Consider the following 18,577-nt stretch of genomic DNA (forward strand, 5'->3'; position numbering starts at 1 on the left):
TTTGGTTTTTATTTAGATTGGACTTTGAGTTTTGCTGGTTGGGGTGAAAGGAGTTTTTGCCCAGCAGGGCAAGGGTGATCCTGTGTGGAGAGGGAAGGGATGATGCTGGGTGAGATAAATTCTCTGTATTCTGGAAAGGGTTGAGAGTGGATTGGGATTTACTCTGAGACACTGGAGCTGTGCACCTCCTGCAAGCACAGGCACAATGCTTGGGTCTCCAAAGTCCTGGTGACTCTTGCTCAGCCCCCAGGTCATAGCCATTCTCAACCCCATAGATGCATTCAGGAATCTGCTTCCAGTTCCTCTTCTCCATCAGAAAACACGATGGAAGTGATCCAGTTGTGCCAGCCATGTCAAGGCACCTCCTGTGGTGGGCTCATCCTGGGCTCCTGGTGGCTTAACAGTTGGAGAACCTGTGAAAAAGGAATGGTGGCTGTTCTGGGGCTGTTCTCTCCCAAGAGACAGAAACAAATCACACAACAGATTTGCAAGTCCAAGCTCTCCATGTGGCACCACTCTGAGGGAGATTCTGTCAATCCCACCTTGCTGTTTTGTGCTTTGGGTCTATGGTTTTTCTCCACTATTCCTGACTCAAGTCAATTTTCATGGACTCTAAGTCCTCTTTGACCTTCTCATTTTATCCTCTTCTCTTCAAACATCTGTCTTAATCCACTTCATTTTTATCCTGCAATCCCCGAATCCCCGACACCACTCAGCTTCTCCTCACTCTGGGCTGGAGGGGATGAGCATCAGGATTCCTGCCCCACTTTGCACCTAAGAGCTATGTAGGGCAAGAGTGCTGGCAGATGAAGTGACTTGTTGGGACCTCTGGACAAAGAACAGGTGACTTTTTGGCAGCCACGGAGCAACCCTCAGTGTTGGGTCATTGTAAGGAACATTTGTGAGCTGATGCCAGTTTTGCAAATGACCTCTCACATTTGCTTTTTGCAATATTTCTTCGAATTGGGGTGTGGTGCTGCATACAATACCTGGTTCTGAGGCTTGCTGCTCTATCAGGTATGTGTACAGAGGGTGGGAAAAGGCAGCAGAGTCAGCAGGACAGAGGTGGAACGAGCAGGAATGCAGGGTGAAACCAGGGGAACAAACAGGACCTCAGGGAAACTTCTAACTTAGTTCTGCCTTTCCTGACTCAAAGTGTAACTCCAGTGTGCCCAGGGGGCTGGTACAGGGAGATACCAGCCTTATGCAAACTCCAGATCCTGCACAAGGAGGAAGTGCTGGTCCAGACCGTCCATCATGAGACTTATGTTCAAAAATCTACTTTTAAGCCTATTTCTCTTCATGTGTGGGTGATGCTGTGCTCCTGGCAGGTGCACCATTCTGGGCTGTCACTGTAGACCAGTGCAGGTCTGTCATGACACCTTGGTGCCTCTGGCTCCAGCCCTGTTTTCTAGAATTGCACTTGGCCTTGCCTTGGCCCTTTGCCCAGACTGAATTTGCCTTCTTGGTTTTCACTTCTTTCCCATATCAGTTTTCTCTCCTGGTCTGTCTTCCTGCTCATCCTCTGGGCTCTGCCTCTGTAAACCCTCTGCCCAGGGGGACCTCTGTGGAGGTGACCATTCCCTTACTTCCAGAGCCCCTTCATATACAAGAAAGAGACACAAGATGTCTCCAGACTCATTCCTTTTTTGCCATTTCGCTTTTTTTCCTCTTCAAACGGACTTTTAGAGATTCCTTTTCTAAAAGTCCCTCTTCTCTCTCTCTTTTTTTTTTTTTTTTTTTTTGAGCCAGTTCCTCAGTTTTATCCCTCTGTAAGGTATTTGGTGGCTGGTATTTTAGGAAATAGAAAGGCTGGCTTGCCTGTGGGATCGGACACACATGGAACGCACGTACGACACTGGTTTGCCCACATCGTTTGGATAAGGTATCAGACAGGACAGACTGTCTTTGCATTGAAACCTGCAGGTCAAGAAATTGGCCTCCCTTCAGTTCACAGGCCTCGTGGCTGCCAGCCAGTAATGTAAAGCCCTGATGAGTATTTCTGGAAAATGCTGGAAACCCACCTCTGACTACAATGTGTTTAATCTCTCCGTTCCAGGCATATTCAGTTTTGCTTCTTCTTGCCTTCTTCCTCCTATTCTTCTCCTCCTTCTTCTTTTTCTTCTCATCCTTCTTCTCCTTCCTCCTCTTCTTCTGCCATGAGTGACAGGTGGATCACCAGGGGGTCTCTCCAGTATGGGCAGGGCAGCACCACTCTTGTTCCATGTGCTGTAAATCACAGATCATTACAGAATCTCCATGTTCTGTTACTCCACCAGGGCTTGGAGTCACACTGAAAGGGTTTGAAAGACTTTTGTTTGTTGGGTTGGAATTTGAGGACCTGTTAAGAGGTGTTTATTAATAATGCTTATTTCATTCTTTATTTCTGACAATGGTGCAAAATGCTCTTGTTCTTCCAGAATGGAGGCTTTGACCTGCTTTTAATTCTAATTGCCTCTTTTCCCTATGTTTTTTAATTACTCTTCACTATTTAATATACTCTAAACCACTTGGATAAAGTAGATTCCTGATGATTCAGTCACTGCCACAGAAGCACAAAGCTGAGCCTACACCTTCTGAAGTCCAAATCAGGTCCTTCATCACTAGGACAAACTTCCTTTAGGCATCCCAGTACTTGCAGCTCTGCACCAAATCTATGGCCTTTGAAACTCCCAGGTTGCCAAAGGCCTCCTTTGGGCTGCTGAGTCAGTGTCTGTACATGATGGAAGCAGGGAAGAGGAAAACAGAGACTTGCTTATGCAGAAAAGAGCCAAATATGAAATCAGGTTTCACTGCTGTTGATACAAACTGTGCCCTCACTCAAGTATTTTTTGGTCACGGCTGTTTGGGAGAAAGGTGGGCTTTGATTCTGCTTACAAGTGGTTTTTTTTGTTGCCCCACAAAGAAGCAGAGCAGGTAACAATAAGTAAGAATGCTTCTAATTGAAAATAAGCCCAGCTAACACCTCACTCGTTAGCTTGCTTGATCGATAATAGAACAGAGAGCCTTTATCACTCTGGGCTGGAGCAGGTCCTGCTGAAAGGTTTGTCAGGAAGGACTGCAGCTGGGTCAGGTTTAGGATGGATTTCAGGAAAAGTTCTTCCCCCAGAGGGTGCTGGGCATTGCCCAGGCTCCCCGGGGAATGGTGACATTCCCAAGGCTGCCAGAGCTCCAGGAGTGTCTGGACAGCACTGCCAGGGATGCCCAGGCTGGGATTGTTGGGGTGTCTGTGCAGGGCCAGGAGTTGAACTCTGATCCCTGTGAGTCCTTTCCAGCTCAGGATATTCCATGACAGAATGAGCAAGAGCCTTTTCCTCAGAAAACATCCTTTCAGTGTCACGTGTCTGTGGGAGGCCTGTGCTCTGCTCACACACACCCTGTGTAAGTTTATTCAGTGAGCACTTTCTAAGAATTATGATTAATTGTGAGTATGAACCTTGTCACCAGGCAACTGGTACAAACGAGCCTCACCAGTTTGTTATTGCTGGAGATGGAGGCCACAGGGCATAGCCAGGTTTCCTAAGAAGGACTCCTGGGCAGGATCCTTCCTCTCTGCATTCAGGTGAGGATGTTCACATTAATGAACTCAAAATTCACCCATGTGCTCACATTTCCCAGAACTTGCTATAGCACCTACCAGTAAAGTCCTTTGCTATTGCTGAAATCCAGTAGAGCTCATGTGAATCATTTCTGCAGCAGTTGTCCTGCTCTGCTTATTTACACCTTGTAGTAGTGATTGAGATCACCACTGCCAATCTCAAGCTGCAATTAAAGGACAAACGTCAGCACCCCGGAGGTGTTACATGATTGCGTGGAATTGCAGATTTTGGCAGCAAGGGAAAGCAATATATCAGTAAGAGCAGAACTCAGACAAAGCCACATCTCAGGGCTTTGTAAGGTCAGGGAGCTGGCAGCCCTGTGCTGTTCTCCAAAAGCCTTCATGATTCATCAGCCCCAAAAGGAATCTGCTTATCTCCAGCAGCCACATGGCTGGATGGTGCTCGTTAGGAGAATGATGGTCTTGGTTAGATACCAGCCACAACTGCAGAGCAGGAGGAATGAGTTCTTCATCTTCTGGAGGTCCTCCTTGCTTCTCAGGGATGAAGCTTTTTTTTTGGGAGCAACAAAGCACAGACGCAAACGTGGGCTGAAGGCAGTGATTCTTTCCAAAAGCTGGATGAGATCAGTGCATGCTCTTCTGGTAACATCCCCCCAGGAAACCCATTGATGTGGAGATGATTTTTTACAACAGATGTGTTTCTAACACAGCTCAGGGGAATTTTAACAACAAACCATTAAAATGGCTCTCCCTTTATTTTATGAGTCGTGTTGCTGAAGCACTTCCCTAATCATGGAATCATAGAAACGTTAAGGTTGGAAAAAAACCTCCAAGATCATTGGGTCCAACCTTTGGCCATTCACCATCTTCCCAAGCAGACCAGAACACAGAGCTGTTTTTTGAACACCTCCAGGGATGCTGATTTCACTCCCTCCCTGGGCAACCTATTCCAATGCCTACCCACCCTTTCTGTAAAGAAATTCTGCCTGATGTCCAGCCTGAAAGACCCCGACCTCTGAGTTTTGAGGCCCAGCATCTCTAAATGCAGCAGAGACCTCACACTCTCACAGCAGAAAGCAGACAGAGTCTGTATGAACAGCAAGGGGTAACTTTTCTAGCCTTGCTCACTCCTGGGCATCTCTGAAAAGTAACAAAGGGAATGAGTCAAATAACAGCAACTTAAGATTCACCCTGCGTGGGACAGCCAACCTTTTAATAGCATTCTCAAAACAATAAAAATCATCCTTAAAAACTTAAAAATAGAAGAGAGCAGACAATCCTACTGTTTCAACTGCCTTGTGTCTGATTACCAAAGACTGCCTTTTTAGAACTGCATTATTTTAATGTTCCCACACAATGTTTTTGTAGGAATTTGTTAAAAAAAACAAACAAAAAAACCCCAAAAACCCCAAAAACTTGTTTGGAATAAAAGAGCAGTGCTGAACCTGATTCTTCTCTTAGTTTAGGAATGGTTTTAGACGTGGTCCTGACACCTCAGCAGAGACACTTTAATGTAAAGCAGAAATAAAGTCCAAGCTGGGCCCAGTTCTGTGTTTTAGGAGAAGTATGAATTTATTTATTCAGGAGGAGGTAGAATATTCTGGTAGAACAGGCCAGCTCTGAAGCACTCAGAGAAATCATGAAAATCTCAGAGTGGTTGTAAAAAATGTTCCTTTTGCCATTCAAGCAGCTGCACTTGTTTTTACTGGTCAGGTCTTTAGTGAAGAGCTACTTTGGAAAATGTAATCCCTTGGAGTTGTTTGCTCAGTTCCTTTTGTTTTAATTGACAAGCTTAGGCAGTTGAAAGGAAAGGGTAGGAGGGAATTGATCTTAGCACACTCATGGGCATCTCCTCCTGTAATTCATGTCATTAAAAAGTCTCTGACATAGGTCTTTATTTATTTATTTATTTATGGTTTTAGGTTTGTTTCTGCTCAAGCACAAATCTGGTGAGGCAAGATTTTGTTGTTGTTGTTGTTGTTTTTTTCTTCTTCTTTTTTTTTTCCTTTCTTTTTTGTTTTTCCCAAGGCTGGTTGTTTGCAGATTTTAGAGCCCAAAAAGGTGCAGCTGCTCTAAAAATAACATAGGATGCAAGAACTGGTTTGGGAAGGTCTGAGTCCAGAGGCATCTCCTGAAATGCTACCATTAGAGGAGAAGTTTCCCTTGTAAACAGAGCTGGCCTAATTTCTAGAGGTGCTGAACATCAACCTGCAAATGCTTGCTGGTAGGTCCTGAGCACACAAAACCTGGAAATGGGTCAGATGTGAGTGGCTGGGATTTTATCACAAACATGTCTGGGCAAACCCACGATTATCGGGATGAAACAAAAGTGAGCAAATAATTGCCCCTCAGCTCCTGACCCCTGGGAGCAGAGCTGGGGCTCCAGGATACCTGCCAGCTCCTGGGCTTCTCTCTGCCACCAGCAAAGTCTGCTGTCACAGCCAAGGTCTGCACATGATGGATCAGCCCTTGGTCTGGCCAGTCTTTGCAGGGTGACGTCCCCAGCGCCCCGGTGCTTTGCTTCCAAGAGGAGACCAATGTTTTTGCCATCCAGGTGCAGAGATTCCCACAAGGGTTTTCACAGAGGACAGAGAGGAAAAAACCTGGCAGCAGATCCCTTAGTCAGGCTGGGACTGGGTCACAGGCAAAACCACCACTGATCCCCCCATCCCCCATGTGAGTGCGATCAGGGGAGCTGAGCCTTGCGTTGAGTGGAGACACAATGGTCTCTGTTTTTGATGTGCTGGATCTTTAATGTTGCATCTACTGCTGAATTAAGCAGTGTTTGCTTTTCAAACCTTCCACATTTGTATTTTTAGCTCCGTTTTGGCATCACTTTTTTGGTTGGAATATATAACACACTGGGTTGTTTAGTGTGCCTGGACCGAGTTCAGCCGATGTGTAACTCCACGGGCTGGAGCAGAAGCTCCGTTCAAGGTGAATTACACTCTATGGGGCCGAGGAAATACAGCTTCTGTAGAAAGGCAGCCCAGCTCCTTCAGTAAACGCTACACTATTTCCATCCATGGTTATTCCTTTGTGGTTTGGGTTATGTATTTACATTTTACGGAATAAATACTACAGCTTTCCCCATGACTAACACTTCTTAGTAACCAGGGAGCTACTCAAATACGCTCTTGCCTCCTACGAGAGCCCAAACCACACTGCTCTGCCCTGGCTCTCTGGCCCCAGCTGGCCACCTCCTCGCACAGGGGCAAGGTTAACCAGAGTTACATAAGCAATTTTTGGGATCTCAGCTCAACGGGATGGCTTAGGAGAGCAGGCACTGAATCCCTCTGGGACTAACATTTCCAGCACGGGCACTCTCTGATCCTTACAAAACCCGAGTGAGGTCTTCAGACAAAGAGAATATCCCACAAAGAGGGAGCTGGTTGCTTTTCCTAGTCCAGAGGTCTGTTTTAGGAACAGAGCTATACAGGCCCTCATGTAAACTTTGTTTATAGACTGGAGTATTTTCAATGAAAATGTTATTTAACTTAAAAAAAGTTGCACAGCAGCTACTCCCAAAATTGTTTTTCCTTGTTAAGAATAACACACAGTGTGATACATTTGAAATGGCAATAGCAATATTTCACAAATTTTGATGGATTCATAGCCCAAATACCTTGCTAACAGATGTTTCTTTTAAACTTGGAGTGGTATAGGAATAACTCAGAGATATTACAGTGTCAGCACTGCCTTTTATCTGTGCGTGTCCTTTCGGTGACATCCCTGGGCTTTTCTAATGCATGGGTCAGGTCTGAGCTAAAAAAAAAAAGTGAAATATGAAAAGAAGGCGTCTGTGATGGTGTGTGAGCTCTGGGGCAGTGCTGGGAGGACACCAAGGCACTGGTGTGGGTTTGCTGTGCTCAGGCACAGCAGCCCCGTGGTTTGTGGCCACAGTCATCGTTTCTGAGCTGGTTTTTGGTTGTGGTTAATTGATGAGCTTAGGAGTTCCCATGGCCACTCCATGACCACATCTTTTGGTCTCATAAATTAACTGTGCTCTCACTGTGGGTGATAGTTTGCCCAACACAAAGGGATACCCCAGGAGGGCAAAGGGACAGATTTTAATGCCCTGGTGGAGCTGGCTTTATTCACCGTGGGGTTGCTCAGACTACCCTGTGTCTCCAAAGTATGGTGCATCCATCACACTTAATTCCGAGGGTCTTTCCCCAGAGCTGCCTTCTCCACACCGTGTTCACACATCACCCCCAGTAGGTCAGAGAATCACAGAATATCCTGAGCTGGAAGGTATCCACAAGGATCACCGAATCCAAATCCTGGCCCTGCACAGGACAGCCCCAAGAATCGCACCCTGTGCCTGAGAGCGTTGTGTCCAGTTAATGTGTGCTAATGGCAAACCAGTTTGTCCCAAACCCCCACCTGGGAGCAGCCTCAAGCCTTGGGAAGTCTGGTTCTTATTCTCAGCCCAAAGCTGGCCCAGAGCAATTCTGGGGTTGAACAGTGGGGCAGGGAGCATCCTTCCTCCCGGAGACCCCTGGTACTTCCCTGGAGCCGCCAGCTGTGGCCATACACAGCCCGTGCCTGTGCAGCCGCCTGCTGCACACCTCGGGGGGTCCGGGAACCCGGTGGGAAGGGGAGAGGGCTGTTCAGGCAGCCAGGGAGAAGGATGAGAAAATCTGGAGGACGAGAGGGAACCCAGGGCAGGCACTGGGGATAACCCCCGGTGTTGGCAACAGGCTCCCAACGCCTCGGGAGGGGACCCTCGGTGCCGGCGGGTGGTGGGAGCACAGGAGCAGCCCTCGCTCTGCCGCCGTGCCTTTCCCCGCGCAGCTGCTTCTCGTTCCCAAGCTCTCTCTTCTCTCCTCGTCGGGGGACCGCCGCTTCCCGAGTTTCCCGTCCCGAATCTCCCATCCCAGCCCGGTCCCTCGCGGAGCCCCGCGGTGCCCCTACATCCCCGGGGACCCCGCCCCGGCCGTGCGGGGACAGGGCAGGGCGGGGCAGGAGGGTCCCCGGGGATGCACCTGAGCAGCGCGGGGGATCCCGGGGGCACCGCTCCCACCCCGTCCCGCGCCCCGAGGGTCCGAGCGCTGCGCTGCGCTCCGCCGGGGGTCCCCGCGCTCCCCCCGCTCCCCGGGCGCTGGCGCGGGCGGCGGGGCGGGCAGGGCCGTCCCCCGCGGGGCCGGGCCGGGCCGGGGGCGGGCCGGGGGCGGCGGGCCGGGCCGGGCCGGGCCGGGCTGGCGGCGAGAGCGGCTCCACGTGACTGCGGGGCCGGCAGAAAACCGGGGCCGGCGGCGGCGGCGGCCGCACTGCGCCGGGCGGCGATCGCGGGAGGCGCTCGGCAGCCGCTGCCCCGGGGCTTTCGGCGCGCTGGGTCCGGGCTGGCTCTCCAGAATCATGGACTGTGCTGATATGCCTTGCTTGCTGTCAGTGAGTACAGCCCTCTTCTTCCTCCGCCTCGCTCCTCGCTTTTTGTTTTCATCGCAGGGCTTTTTTTCCTTTTTTTTCCTATTTTTTTTTTTTTTTTTAAAGAAAAACTTTATATTGCTCTTATCCCGGTTTTCCCTCCCGGGGTCCGGCGGCGGGATTCGAACCGGTGGCTCCGGAGCGCTCCGAGCCGCTCTCTCCTTCCTTCCCCGCCGGGCGCCGCGGCCGCCGGTCCCGCTCCCGTCCCGTCCGGTCCCGGCGGGGCAGCGGGGCCGGGATGCGCCGGGAACCCGCCTGCCCGAAGGGGCTGCGGGGCTGCGGACAGCCCGAGGACTGCGGCCGGTCCCTGCCCGCCGGGGCGCGCCGGCTGCCGCTCGAATGGGGGCTGCTCCCCGTGTCCTTTTGCTATTTATTATCATTATTATTACTACTATTATTATTATTTTTAAGTTTATTCGGAAGAGGAGGGGGGTTTCGCTTCTCATCCTGACTTTCCTTCTTGTTTGTTGTCGTATTTTTTACACCCCAGAGACACCATGATTCCTGGTAACCGAATGCTGATGGTCATCCTACTATGCCAAGTCCTTCTAGGAGGTACTAACCATGCTAGCCTAATCCCTGAGACCGGCAGGAAGAAAGTGGCAGAGCTTCAGGGACAAGCCGGATCCGGACGCCGCTCTGCCCAAAGCCATGAACTCTTGCGGGGTTTCGAAACAACTCTGCTGCAGATGTTTGGGCTCCGAAGGCGGCCTCAGCCCAGCAAGTCAGCCGTCATTCCTAGTTACATGCTGGATCTCTATCGACTCCAGTCCGGAGAAGAGGAGGAAAGCCTCCAGGAAATTAGCCTGCAGTACCCTGAGCGATCGACCAGCCGGGCAAACACCGTGAGGAGTTTCCACCATGAAGGTCAGTGATGGGAGGCGGTAAATTCCCAGCCCCGGTAGCGATCGGGATTTCCTTGCGTTTGGAAGCTCACAAATGCCTTTAGAAGCAGGACGTGCCCGGCCCTAAATTTATGGGAGGAAAACCTCCCCCCCCAGCCTGCCGTGTGTGGGTGACAGGCGTGCTGCTCGGTATTTTTTCCAGCATCCTGTGCTTAACCCGAGCTTGACCATATTTTGAAGTGCTTTTGCTTCTGTTGACAACAGTGAGTTTCCTTCGGTGCCTCTGCCTCGGGGTCACTCCCTGGGCTCGCGTGGATTTAATGGCTCTGGATCGGATGCGGGAGTAAAGCGAGGGCGGGATCTCGCCCCTGGAGTGTTTCTTTTGAACTATCAAAGCAATTGCTGCCTGCTTTTACTCTTAAGAAAAAAAAAAAAAAAGAAAAAAAAAAATCCCCCCAAACCCCGACTCGAATTTAATACTTACAGCTGTGTGTTTATAAGGTTTATTCAATAGACCCTTGTAATCTGATCCAAATGTTTCCTAGCGGATGTTTCTTTTCCAAAGTAAATCTGAATTATTAATCCAGCCGCATCATTACTGCGTTGGAATTTGCTTCTTTTTCTCCCCCCCTGCCCCCCGTAACAAGGCACCTCTGTGCTCCGTGGCGCCGCATCTCGCCGGGGAGATTATTTTGGAGAGACCGGGGGAGGAAAAGCTAAAGGGAGAAAGTCTCCCTGCACGGGGAGGCGAGATGGGAAGGGGTGGGCTGCTCGGGGCGGGGGTGAGCCAGCGGTGCCGGGGCAGGAGCCGCTCCCGGTGCGGCCGGGAGGGATGCGTGGGGGAGCGGCGCGGAGCCGGTGGCTGCCGGGCAGGTGAAGCGTGGGTGTGAGCTGTGGCTGTGCCGGGGCCGTGGCTGGGTGCCCCGAGGCTGACGTGCTCTTGTTTGCTTGTCTTACCACTTCCCCCCCCCTCCTCCCTGCTCTCCTCCAGAGCACCTGGAGACCGTCCCGGGTCCCAGCGAGGCGCCCCGGATCCGCTTCGTCTTCAACCTCAGCAGCGTGCCGGAAAACGAGGTGATCTCCTCGGCGGAGCTGCGGCTGTACCGGGAGCAGGTGGAGGAGCCGAGCTCGGCGTGGGAGAGGGGCTTCCACCGGATAAACATTTACGAAGTGATGAAGCCGCTGTCGGAGCGCGCCCAGGCCATTACGCGCCTGCTGGACACGCGGCTGGTGCACCACAACGTGACGCGCTGGGAGACCTTTGATGTGAGCCCGGCCGTGATCCGGTGGACCAAGGACAAGCAGCCGAACCACGGGCTGGTGATCGAGGTCACCCACCTCCACCACGCACAGACTCATCAGGGCAAACACGTCAGGATTAGCCGATCTTTACCTCAAGGGCGCGGGGACTGGGCGCAGCTCAGGCCGCTCCTGGTCACTTTTGGGCACGACGGGCGAGGCCACGCTCTGACCCGCAGAGCCCGCCGGAGCCCCAAGCACCAGCGTTCCCGCAAGAACAAAAAAAACTGCCGGCGCCATGCCCTCTATGTGGATTTCAGCGACGTGGGCTGGAACGACTGGATCGTGGCACCCCCGGGGTACCAGGCGTTTTACTGCCACGGGGACTGCCCCTTCCCTCTGGCCGACCACCTCAACTCCACGAACCACGCCATCGTGCAGACGCTGGTGAACTCCGTGAACTCCAGCATTCCCAAGGCCTGCTGCGTGCCCACGGAGCTCAGCGCCATCTCCATGCTCTACCTGGATGAGTATGACAAGGTGGTCCTGAAAAACTACCAGGAGATGGTGGTGGAGGGGTGCGGGTGCCGCTGACCCCCCCCCTTCCCCGCCGCCCTCTCCTCCCCTTCTCTGTCCCTCCCGTCCCACCCCAGAACTGCTTGCTATAGCTGGACTCTTCTCTAAACTAAACGTTCACCTTGACCTTATTTATGACTTTATGTGCAAATGTTTTTTGACAATAATGATCATATATTTTGACAAAATATATTTATAACTACATATTAAAAGAAAAAAAATAAAATGAGTCATTATTTTAAAGGTAAATGCATTTTGTGTCTCGCCTCTCAGGGTGCTGCTGAGGCTGTGCTGGCTGGGAGTGCAGCCGGGAGTTTATTTTGTCTCCTTATCTTCTTAACCCCCCTCCTTCCTTCTCCACTCCTTTTCTCCCCCTCACCTTTTTTCACTTAAAGGCTTTGCAAATTTTAGTCTTTCTATTTCTCGCCGAGGTACCCGCGGATCCCCTGGTGCTGGGGCTGTGCCACGTGGGAGATGAGGGTCCCTGGAGATTTAAGAGCCGCTGGGAATAGAGCCGACCTTGCTAACCTGGCCCAAGCCTTTCCAAAGCAACCCACCAAAAATGCATTTGAAAAGAAGGTGAAGATTTACCTGAGGGCTTTATGCTAAACCCGCTGGGTTTTATATACCCTTTCTCTGACTTCAGGATTCCCCAGGTTTTAAAACTATTAACATTTTCCCCCCCCTCCTCCCCTCCCCACTGGAGATTGGGAAGCTTCAAAGGTTTCCACAGGTCCTTTGAAGATCAAATCACTCCATTACAATGCCAAAAAAAAAAGAAAAAAAAAGATATCTGGAGCAGTTAAATATGTGTTAGCTAATAGCTACCTGTGCTGTGTCCTTTCTAAATTGCTTCCGAGCAGGAAGGTGATTGGAGCCGAGCAGGTACAGTTGAAGGCATCCAGGGCCTGGAAAACCCTGCCTCAAATGCATTGGAGAGGCTGTGTTTGGCTTGGAAAATCGGGAGCTGTGCCTGGGATGGGTGGGAGTGGGGAAGGGACAGCAGGGTGAAGGGTTGCATGATGCTTTCTTTTCCTTCTTTATTTTTTATTTTTTTTATTCTTTTCCTTTAATGATTGAAGCTTTCCAACCCTCCGAAAGGGGCAGCTTAGTTGAAACCAATAAAAACTGGAGTGGAAAGCTTGCCAAAAGCCTTGGCTCCCTGAAGAGTGCAGGTGGAGAGAGGAGATGGGAGCTGCAGGGGGGGAGGCGAGCGTGGCTCTGTGCTTCTCTTGGAAAGAAAAATCCCCAGCCCTCCACCTCCTCTGTGCCACTGAGGCTTTCCCACCCCTCCATCCATCCCAGCGGTGTTCAGGCCACAGGGTCCCATCCTCTGGAGAGCCCTGGGGTGTCCCCAGGTGCTGGGGGGTCCCTCCCAGGCTCCCAGCACCCCATGGAGCAGCGATGGGTGTTGGGTCTCCGGGGCCCCCTCGGCCCCGAGCTGACACTCTCATTCCTGCCTTTAGAAGGGAAATGTGTGGCCTGGGGCATCGGCGACCTGCTGCCTCCCCTTTGATGCCTGCATATCAGACATAGCCATGCCAAAGAAAGAATTTCATTTTGAAGTGGCATCAGCTAAAGGCGAGCGCCTTTCAGCTGCCTGACAGGGCAATTACACACATCTCCCTCGATAACCCCGGCTGCTGCTGCGGGGTCGGGTGGGAAAAGGGATCCCCAGGCAGCCCTGGATGTGGGGCAGCCACTGTGGGAGGGTACCTTGGAAACAAAACAAAACAAAAAAATTTAAAAAAAACCCAATCACTGTGACTTTATTAAAAAAAAAGAGGCTTCTCCCAGGTTTGCTTCCCTGTTCAGTGCATCCCGGGTTGTCCTGGAGGCTGTGAGGGTGTTGTGGAGCTGAGCAGCATCTGCACAAATGCCTCTTGGATTTAGGTCATTCTTGCTGGAGGAGCCTCCAACTGCTTTGCTGCGTTCCTGCTGCTTTATGGAGCTGTTTGTTTTGGTGCTTCTTTTTGCATTGCGTTTCAATGATGAAATCAAAGCTTTGGCCCTGTGGAGGCACAGGCACTTGCTTTTCTGTAGGTGCTGCTCTTGTCCCGAGGCCTTTGGGAGATTTGCCTTTGCCTGGGCTGCTGAAATCCTGCATGGGGTGTTCTGCTCAGAAAAAAAGTCAACTGTTTTAAAAAAAGTATTTTAATTATGTAAAATTTATAGGAATCTAAACTGTGGCTATAAACCTGCTGACACTAAACGTGATCTCAGGGACAAAATACTCCTGGATGCATTAAGGAATTTATTCATCATGGCTGAACTTCTGTATTTTACACAGAACACAGGGGCTAAGTGTGTGTCCTTGTCACATATGGGTGGCAAACTGCTGCATAACTTTGTGTGATTGGAGAGGCACTTAGTAAAATTGTCAAACTGCTAAATCATTTTAAAATAGGAAAACACACCAAAACTGTAGTGAAGCCAAAATTAGTCCCTTTCTAGTTTCCAACTGACAGCCAGTGGTGGTTTTTTTTTTTTCCCACCACTTCAATTTGTGCTGGATTTTAATGGTGTTGAACTGAACTCTCTTCACCATCCTGGCAAGGAGGAGCAGGGTTGCTTTTGGGAAGCTGGCGTGGAGAGACTCTGGAATTCCACGCAGTGTTTCTGGCCATTGTTTTGTGCATTTCTTGCAGCAGTTATGGGGTTTAACCCCGTGCTGGAATTAACGTGGTGACCTGTCCTGTCTGTTTGACAAGTGCTCTGTGCTGTAGAAATGCCAGTTTGGTTTCAACAGGGCAGACCTGGAGTGAGGCTTAGTCTCAGGCAGCCAGTGTTGATCTTTGCTTAAAAATACGACAAATGTGTTGTGCCATCATCCCTCTGACCATGGGACTGACTCTTTGCAAATGTGCCTTGTTTCAGAGGGAGAGCTGTGTTTGTGTTGGCCGGTGCAGGGGTCCCTGGGAGGTCTGAGATAAGGCATATCACTTTAATCCCCTCCTTATTCAGCCCAAGCTGTGAATGAAAGGGGAGCAGGTTGAAGCTGGGTGTGCAGCCACTTCCCACCATCTGGTGTCCTTCTGGCAGCTGTGCCCTTGGACCAGCATCCCCACAAGTGTGAGCTGGATGGGAGATGCTCTGCAGCTCACCATGATGAGAATTCTCTGTGCTTTCCCCAGGAAGGCTGTGGCTTTGGATTCCCAAAAAGTACTGTCTGTGTGGCTTATGGATATAGGAAATGAGGAGAAGATCTCAGTGGGGTTTGCCAGCTCCCTGCACTCCAGTGGTCACAGTGGTGGTGGTGAGAGCCACTGGATGCCCTGGAATGATGTTCTTGCTGAGCACAGGTGAGAGTGTGGGGTCAGGTGTGCTGGCAAACGGGGTCCCAGGCTCTGCCATGTGTCAGGAGCTCCCCCCAGAGACTGATCCCATCCCCAACCCTTTCCCTGCTGGCTTTAGGATCCCAAGAGTCTTCAGGCAGGACTTTCTTCTCCCAGGTGTAAATCCACCCCCAGTCCAAGTTTCCAGCATGACATTGAGCAAAGCTGCTGCCCCGGAGATGCAGTGGCTGAGGAGGCTGCACAGACAGCCAGGCTTTGCTTGTACCACAGGGGCAGAGGCTTTGCAAATTAGTTTCTAAAAATGCAAATGGGTTTGGAAGAGAAGCACCGAGGTTTGCACGTTGCTATTCTGGGAGGAGCACAGAGGCTTTGCTGCAGAGCCAGCAAAGGAAGATTGGGCCCTTCCCTGCTGCAGTGCTTGGACACCTCTGGAAAACTTCTCAGCCATCACAAAATGATGAGCACAGTCAGGCTGGGATGGCTTGGGAATGTTGGCATCAACACAAGCTTTGTTCTCTTTATCTTGGGGTTTCATAGCATGAAAGCAGGTCTGGAGATCCTCTGCTGTGGAATCTGTATCTGAAATCACAGGACTGAAACAGGTAAGAGGAGATATCACTGACCCCCTATAGATAAGGGTCTTGAGCACAGAGAGATGAAGACACTTGGGCAGATCTGTGTGTGAAGAGCAGAAACCAGAAGAGGTATCTGACACCTCAGTCCCTGTCCTCTGGTTATGGCACAAAACTCTTCTCTGGTCTCTGGCCCCCTAAAGATCCATCACTTCACCTCAAACCAGAGGTGGATTCCTGTATAATATAACGGACAGGAAGCTACAAAGTCCATGTTGTTTTCTAGGCAGGGGTGATAATGACAGGGAGCATCAGAAATGGCCCAGGCAAATCTCATTCACTTCATGGATCCTGAATTCAAGTCTGAAAGTGTAAAATAGGACTTCCAATACCATATTTTCAACCGGCTTTCTAAAGCAGTGCCTCAAACTTGCTCCTTAGTCGACTGCACAGTATCCCCTAAGACACAATCAGTGAAGGAAAAATTCCATCACTTGCACCTTAGCAGAGCTCAAGGAAGTCTGAAGGTTCCATGGGGAGCTCTGGCTCTGCTGGATCAGCTGTGAGTCATTTATTCTACCCAGAAGATGAAAAAAGTGTGCTGGGACTTTGGTTCTGAGTGGTCCATCCAGAGCTTGCCCCAGCTTGGAGCCCTGTGCTGTTTTTCACACAGTCAGCATTTTTCATCCCCTGCCTCCTGCTCATGCCTTGATTCCATGTTTTACACAAGAGTGGCAGGATCCCACTGATCCCTTGTGTTCTCCCAGAGCTCTGGTCTGGCCTTGTGGAGAGCTGCTCTGAGCCCATCTGCTGAGCAATGGCAGTGGAGTTAATGGGATCCGTGTCCATGACAGGCATCATAGAATCACAGAATTCTTTGGAAAGGAAGGGACCTTTAAATGCTTGTAGTTCAACCCTCCTGCAATGAACAGGGACATAAAATCCCTGAATGGTTTGAATTGGAAGGGACTTTAAAGCTCATCTCATTCCAGCCCCCTGCCATGGGCAGGGATGCCTTGCTCTATCCCAGGGTACTCCAAGCCCTGTCCAGCCTGGCCTTGGACACTTCCAGGGATCAGGCATCACTCCCAGCCCCAGAGCTGTGTTACAGACTACAGGGGCAGCCTGGAGCTTTTGCTCAAACAAGGCCATCACCAGGAGGATTTCATCCTAGGAAGGACCTGTGATGAGCTGCCCATTACAGAACATCAGGGTGCCAAGGAAATCCATATCCCAACCCAGCCCTTTGCATCTGTCCATGTGCTCCAGGCGTGGCTGCATCTTGAGGAGCTTCACACCATCAGCATTCCTTCCAGCCTTCATTCAGGTGCTGGCACAGAATGTATTTATAGATGCAGATTTTCCTTTCCACTTTTGGTCTGGTTCTCCCTTTTCCTGAGGATCACAGATGTGCAGATCCAGGGAGACCACACAGTTCCTAGAGGAGACGTTGGCTTCCAGTTCTAGCAGACTATGGGTGGAAAATGTTGAAGTTACTCTATATTCACAATGAAAAAAAGGAAAAATTCTGTGCTAATTCTCTCCAGAAGTCCACCTAGTGCTGTGGGAGAGGGCAGGAACACAGCAGGCCTGTAACATTTTTCTGCAGCACCCATCAATCTACAGCTATTTACAGGTCAGAGCTTCCAGATCCAAAATCAGAGTCACTGTATTTAATAGGACACTGTGAACTTTACTTCCAGTAATTTACAGAATTACTTTATAAGTCTTATAATTTTTTCTCAGTATAATTCTGTGCCAGAGATTCCCACACTTCATTTATCCATTCCTTTTGAACTGCTGCCTTTTATTGGTTTTGAAACCATCACCTAGAAGTTCATCTTCAAGCCCCACAGTTCTTATGTTTTTGGACACAGTGGAGTCCCACAGGCAAAGAACAAATGGTTTTCCAAGTAATCCACCCATCCCTCACCTGTTCCTTCAGTAATATGAGATCACATGTTACAAAATGATCTCCTGATACAGACTGTGCTGTTTTATGTATCAGATTTGAGGGAAGATGGTGACAATCTGCATTGCTGTTCTTGGCTTTGTGGGTTTTGTCTGGGCTGTAATGCACACCTGCTATTTAGTACTGGAATCAGTGAAATCCTTCATGCCAAGATTAGCTCAGAAATGCCAAACTGATTTTACACCTCACCAGGGGAGCCCTGGGCAGGATGTGCAGATTGAAGGGTGTTTAATAGGGAATTAAATAAATAGAAGCAAACACTCTGCTTAAATGCCACACTAGGCAGTTATCTCCAAAGGAGGAGGACTGGGGAGCTCAGTGAAGAGCCACCCATGTCCTTTTTTCCCTGAATTTTGGGGCAACCTGGTCTAGTGGGAGGTGTCCCTGCACATGGCAGGGGATGGAACGAGATGAGCTTTAAGGTCCCTTCCAACCCAAACCAGTCTGGGATTCTCTGAAATTGCTTCTCTGGGCTGCTAAAAGCTGTCTGGGGAGCAGGGAGCGAAGGGAGTGGGTTGGGGCTGGTGGAAGCAGCACAGCCCCACTGTTCTCCACTGGCTGCTCATGGCTGGGCCCTGGGGACTGAGCTCTGGATCTGCTCTGAGGGCACCCCACGCTGCTGGGCTGGTCCTGGGGGGAGTTTATTGCTGCTGTTCTACATCAAAGAGGAAAACCAGGGCTTTATTCCATCACTGGAATTAAGATGTCTGAGGAGAAGGGCTCCAACCCCACATGGCACCTCCTGTTCTTCATCACAGGAACCCTCACCCAAGGGCTTTCACATCATCAATGCCTCTGGCAGAGGCACCAAGCAAGACATCCTGATCCTTCCCACTTCTGGGCTCAGAGCATCACAAACAGGTATTTCTAGGTGTCACTGGAAGAAATTTAATATCTACAGCTTGAGGAGTCGCTATTTGTTTTGGTGTTTAAAAGGATTAAAAATAATCACAGCAGTGTTCCTTGAAAGACAGTTTGTAGAGCTGGACAGTTTCCCAGTAAGAGGCAGTCCCCAAGGATCATTTGCAAAGATAATATTTTTAATTTGATTAACCAATGGTAGCACTGAGCAGGACTCACATGTGCCT

General features: G+C 50.2%; 1 protein-coding gene across 1 annotated transcript; it reads left to right on the top strand.

Annotated features, from left to right (window-relative positions):
- The first annotated feature begins 8,805 nt into the window (after positions 1-8,805).
- On the top strand, positions 8,806-11,898 carry BMP4 (bone morphogenetic protein 4). The gene is made up of 3 exons (XM_014871459.2): positions 8,806-8,953; positions 9,480-9,856; positions 10,826-11,898. Exons 2-3 carry the CDS (start codon positions 9,487-9,489, stop codon positions 11,665-11,667), a joined length of 1,212 nt encoding a protein of 403 aa, XP_014726945.1. The 5' UTR covers positions 8,806-8,953; positions 9,480-9,486; the 3' UTR covers positions 11,668-11,898.
- The last annotated feature ends 6,679 nt before the right edge of the window (positions 11,899-18,577 follow it).

Source organism: Sturnus vulgaris, chromosome 6 (assembly GCF_052056855.1).
Source record: "Sturnus vulgaris isolate bStuVul1 chromosome 6, bStuVul1.hap1, whole genome shotgun sequence".
In the NCBI taxonomy this organism is placed as follows: Eukaryota; Metazoa; Chordata; class Aves; order Passeriformes; family Sturnidae; genus Sturnus; species Sturnus vulgaris.